At 29.2% G+C, this 6,000-nt stretch overlaps 1 protein-coding gene across 2 annotated transcripts in view; it reads left to right on the forward strand.

Moving 5' to 3' along the window:
- kcnh2b (potassium voltage-gated channel, subfamily H (eag-related), member 2b) overlaps positions 1 to 6,000 on the forward strand; it is a 157,060-nt gene that overhangs the window by 8,946 nt on the left and 142,114 nt on the right. For both annotated transcript variants that reach the window (XM_043226765.1, XM_043226766.1), the window contains exon 2: positions 3,911 to 4,141. In XM_043226765.1, coding sequence (XP_043082700.1) covers positions 3,911 to 4,141 — 231 coding nt within the window. The remainder of the gene's footprint in view (positions 1 to 3,910; positions 4,142 to 6,000) is intronic.

A 6,000-nucleotide genomic window follows, 5' to 3' on the forward strand; every position in this document is an offset into this window, starting at 1 on the left:
TGAGCTGTAAGTGTATTTTATTTGAAAATTACAGGTTTTATTTACAGACGAAAACAGACGAGTTGTTGGTAGAAAATGAAACCAAAAGTGGTCAATATTTATGTTCAAATTTAAGCTATATTTTATTTATAAATGCTATACCTTTAATAAAATTTTATATTAATTTTTTTCTTTACCCACAAAAATTAAAATTAAAATTAATCTAATATTTAATAAAAATTAAACCATCTGCAATTATTATTATTACATTCTAATTTCAGCTGTTTATTAAATTTAATTATATAAGATTATTATATTTTATTATATTATTATTAATTAATTATTATAAGATTACATTTCATTATTTATATCAACAGTTTTTATTAATAACATTTTATTAACTTTACATGTTTATTGAAAATTAAGCTAAAAGTGATCTTTTAAAACATCTAATTTTAGCTGTGGGTGTATTCTATTTATAAACCTTATACTTTTAATAAAGTCTATAGTTTTTACTAACATTTTAAAAGGACGTTAATTGAATATTTAGTAAAAATTAAACGACAAGCGATTTGATATTTCTGATAAAAACTGCAATTTTAATTTTGATGAATTTCACAAGCGACGTTTAAATTAACATCGCTTGCTTTAGTAGAAATTAAATTAATAGTGATCCATGTTTACGTTCTTTTAATTAGTCTTCTTTTATGAGTTTGATCTACTTTTAATTCCTAATTTACCGCATAGCACTAAAGAATAAAATTTAAACTTAAATGAAATGTTCTGTGCATATGTTACCTACTTTCTCTGAAGGCCACTTATTAGTCAAGGTCTCTCGTGATGTTTTCTCATCCTTTCTTTGACACTTAAAATGAATCAAACCCTTTCAGACTGCTTTATGTAAATGACCTCTGTAACCGTAACTCTGCTCTGTAACTTAGAGTCGATGCGGAGACGAGTGGATTTGTCTCAGTGACAAATTAACAACAGAAGTCCGTTACTGATGAGGGTGAAGTTTAAAAGGAGCGCCCAGGGCCGAGCGGCTCTCCATACAGTCCTTGAACAAGATTTATCACTGACGCTTTTCTGAGGACACCCAAATATGGGATGGAAATTACAAATATGGGAGGTTTCCAGTTAAGCGGGACACTGGCGGGCTGCTGAGGTGAGGAGCTTGTGGCCGCGCTCCAGATCTGATACATTACTGACTGTAATTTCAGCATGTAATACAAGCATCTGACAAGCTCTTATCACCGATTTAGAGTGCCTTTTTTGGGGAGAAGCGTCTGATATCTGCACACTTACAAATAATGATAAATTATCATTGAAGAAACTAGCTTGACACAGCCACTATATATATATATATATATATATATATATATATATATATATATATATATATATATATATATATATATATATATATATGAGTATGTATGTGTATGTATGTATATGTATGTGTGTGTGTGTATATATGTATATATATATATATATATATACACAAATAAAAAATAAATTAATTAAATAACTAATTAAAAAAAAAGTGACAAATGGGATAAAATACTGTATATATATATATATATATATATATATATATATATATATATATATGTATGTGTGTGTATATGTGTATATATATGTGTGTGTGTATATATATGTATATATATATATATATGTATATATATATATATATATATATATATATATTTTGCAAGATTCAGATTCTATAATTATTTATAGGAAATAAATAAATTAAATAATATATATATATATATATATATATATATATATATATATATATATATATATATATATATATATATATATATTTTTTTTTTTTTGGGAGAAGCATCTAATATCTGCATACTTACAAATAATGATAAATTATCATTGAAGAAACTAGCTTGACACATATATAGTTTTTGCAAGATTCACCCTATAATTATTTATAGGAAAAATAATAAATAATTTAATTAATTAAAATAAGGGACAAATGGGATGAAAATTTTATATATATATATATATATATATATATATATATATATATATATATATATATATATATATATATATATATATATTAGTTTTACTGTATATAGACAACAGGAATAAGTAAATTATTCAACTAATATTTTTCTTGTTTTTCATTCTGGAATCTCTCACTATATATAAACAAAAGAAGCCACAAGAAATTAAAGAGTCACCCTAGAATTTTTTTTTGTGTGTGAAAATGAGAGAAATAATTAAAGGGAAAATAATTAAACTAAGATAATTTTTTTCTTGGGTTTGCAAAATTCATCCTAGAAATCTTTAATCATGCTAAAATGAGAGGAAAATTCTTTAAATAATATATAATTTTGTGTTGTTTGCGTGAGGTTCACCTCAGAATCCTTTCCTTTCTCGTCACTAAACAGCGTCAGTAAATGAGCCGGTAACCCTTACAGAAGGAAACGAAACTCCGTGGCTTTAATTTAACGTCGCTGACTTCACTTTCTCACGAGGAGCGTCTCCGTTTCCTCTGGCTCTCAGTTACCGTTTGCGGTGTTTGTGTCCCGCGAGAGACGACAGAAGTCTCTAGAACATTAGGAAAGCGAGACGCTTCAGACTCGTGCGCTTTTAGCACAAGTCACTTACTGCTGTGGCTCTCAGCTAGTGATTCAAGCACCTTCTGTGGGAGTTGGCACAGGTTCCCGTGTGAAGGTCGGCCCCGCGTGTCCGTCCCGGTGATGGAGCGTACATGTTCATGTGCTTCACGTGGCGTGTCTTTTACGGTCCGGTCTACAGTTTGAGTCAAGCAGCAGCTGCTCTGTAGTTTATGACTGATGACACTTGAGTGAAAAGCTTGCGGAAAAGTCATCTGTAAACCTCGTGCATGTGGTTTTCCGTGATGTTTTTGTACGTTATTGCTGCAGATACTGCTGATTTGTCACCGGGGTACTGTCATATACCTGGATAACACGGATGAGGTTTTGCTGAAGCTGCAAAAATTGCTCGTAGCATCAGTAAAAATGAGGCAAAAACTGCAAACCAATCAGTAATGTATTACATATTATATCCAGCTATTCTATTCAGTTTAAGTTAGATTATTATCCCGATAATTATTATTAGTTGTATATTACTATACTATATATTCATGTCTTTTGTTGAGGGAAAAACTAATGGAGAAAAGAATAAATGTACAGAAAAAAAATTAGGATAAAATGATATAGAATTTTTTTTCAAATTTTCTAATTTCATATATATAAATTCGTTCCTAAATATATTTATAAAAAACTTTTAAAATATAAATAAAATTAAATGTTCAAAGTTTATTTATTAATCTTTCAATGTTTTCTAATTTTTTTATAATTTATTTTTATAGAAATAATTTATATAAATAAAATATTTTTTTAAATAGTATTCCATGTCTTTCTTTCTTTCTTTCTTTCTTTCTTTCTTTCTTTCTTCCAAATTTTTATATACATTTAATAGTGTATATATATAACTCATATGAATATATTTTACTTTAATATGAAATATATATTAAAATGTTTGTAAAATAGTGTTCATTTTCTTTGTTTCTTTCTTTACTAATTTTTATATACATGCAGTAGTATATAAATAATTCACAAAATACATTTTATTTAATTTTTTATAAAATATTACATATATATTTACATTTTTACAAATTTTTTTACAAATTTTATTTCTTATTTTTATATATATATATATATATATATATATATATATATATATATATATATATATATATATATATATATATATATATATATATATATATATTTATATTATTTTGTCCAGAAAAAAAATGCGAAGTGGCTATGACTTAACATAACTAACGCACCGAACTAAAGAAAGCACATTTTTAACCCAAAACACCAAATGCCTCGTGATTATTGACACTAAAGATATGGTTTCCTCTCTCTTACAGGTAGGAAATTCATCATAGCCAACACGCGGGTGGAGAACTGCGCCATCATCTTCTGTAACGATGGCTTCTGTCACATGTGCGGCTACACGAGGGCTGAAATCATGCAAAAGCCGTGCACCTGCAACTTCCTGTACGGCCCACACACCAAGAGGCTGGCCATCGCGCAGATGGCTCAGGCGCTGCTGGGGTCAGAAGAGAGGAAGGTGGAGATAGCGCTCTACAGGAAGGACGGTAGGACGAACGCGGCCGCTTATTAATCCGCAGGGCGCCAGCGTTTCATTAAAACCTTTCTAGGCTTTTTTTAGCAGGGTGTTTCTCAGGTTTAATGCAAAGCGAGCGAATGGCCTTCTGTTGTCCTGTTTTGATTAGCGTTTGGCAGTTTTGAGCACAACTGCGTGATCAAACGCGTTTTCTTTAGTCTCTTGCTTAAAGACCTCGAAAAGGCTTCGGTGGGAGGGTTGCTTGTTTTGTTTGCGCAAACTGTTCCGGCTCAGCAGTTATGATTTGATGAAATAATAATGTCTCGAAAAAGAGAGGATTCTCCCGTGCCTGCAGGTGGCGTGCTTTTATTTGTGCTTATTTACTGAAGCGATTATGCGAATGATCCGAATTGCGAGTGGTTAGTGTTTGCGATGCAGTGGGATCACGCAGACGTCTTTGAGAGTCTGCTCCTGAGGTTCGTGACGGCAGATGTTTGCTCTCAGCCGAAGGTTGACGTTCTTGTGCAGCTGTGGACTGCACAGCATCAAGCTGGCCATCATAGTTTCCACTGTTTATGTGTTCTGCTGTCTGTTTGGTGTTCATCCCGTACCCAGCACCCCCCTGACCTGCGCTCGAGCAGGACATTAGCATACCTTGTTATTCAATACAGTTTAGTGGTTACTAATGACTCCGCCGCAATGGTTCTGAAGCTGTTTACGCGAAGCAATATTTGAGTTTCTCTCTGTAGATCTTCTTTAATTACGATGAAAAAACTTTAATAAATAAATAAAAATGTATTAATTAAAAATGAATAAAATAAAAACTAATTATAAGATGAATTAAAATTAATAAAATTAAAATAAAATAATACAATTACAAAATTAATAAAATGTAAAAAATTTATAAAATTAAAAAAAATTAACGCTCGTTTTTATTTACAGAAATGATTAAAATAATTTATTTTAATTAGGTAATTAATTTGTTTTCATTATTTAATTTTTTTGCAGTATTGCATTATTTTATATTAGTGCTGTCAAACAATTAATCACATGCAAAAAAATTCTTTGCGTAATATATGTGTGTTTTGTGTATAATTGTTATTTATATTTAATTTAAATATTTAGAAATATTTACATGTGTATATTTATATTTATATAATTTATATTATAAATAAATATATTTAATATGTAAACATACCATATTTTTCTGAAATGTATGCATATGTGTTATCTATTTATATGTACGTAATAAATATTCACACACACGTTATGTACAAAAACTTTTATTTTGGATGTGATTAATCACGATTAATTATTTGACAGCACTCTTTTATATATTTACCTCATATAATTTTTTTTTTTGTAAAGCCTGACATTGATGAACAATATTTGCTTTTCTTTTATGCTCTGTAAAACATTTCAAGCCGCTTCATCTAATTATTATTTAGTAACTAGTTCCAGTTCTTAGATGTTTTCTTAGCTTAGATTTCAAAATAACATTAAGTTGAATTTTAAAAGCTCATGTAAAAACACTAAAATAGCAGCGGGTCATATGTGGTTTTTAAAAAAAAAAGCTGTTTGGATCCTGACTGGAATAAAAACCCATTTAAGCCATTTCAGATCAAGGTATACTGGCCTCTCAAATATCATCAAGACATTATGGCCAAACTAATATATTGCTAAAAGGCTAAAAAAAGCTATAAAGAGCTGAAAGCCATAAGGCTTGATTTATTTGTATCACATATCAGCTACTTTAGTTAAAAAAGAAAGACTTTTTGATCGTATCATAATGACTTAAAAGCATTTCAATGAATCATATTAAAATAATCGTACTTAAAATACATAAAATCAAGATGTAAACTGAAATCATATATTTTTTTATTTCTCCTA

Source organism: Puntigrus tetrazona, chromosome 24 (assembly GCF_018831695.1).
Source record: "Puntigrus tetrazona isolate hp1 chromosome 24, ASM1883169v1, whole genome shotgun sequence".
Taxonomy (NCBI): Eukaryota; Metazoa; Chordata; class Actinopteri; order Cypriniformes; family Cyprinidae; genus Puntigrus; species Puntigrus tetrazona.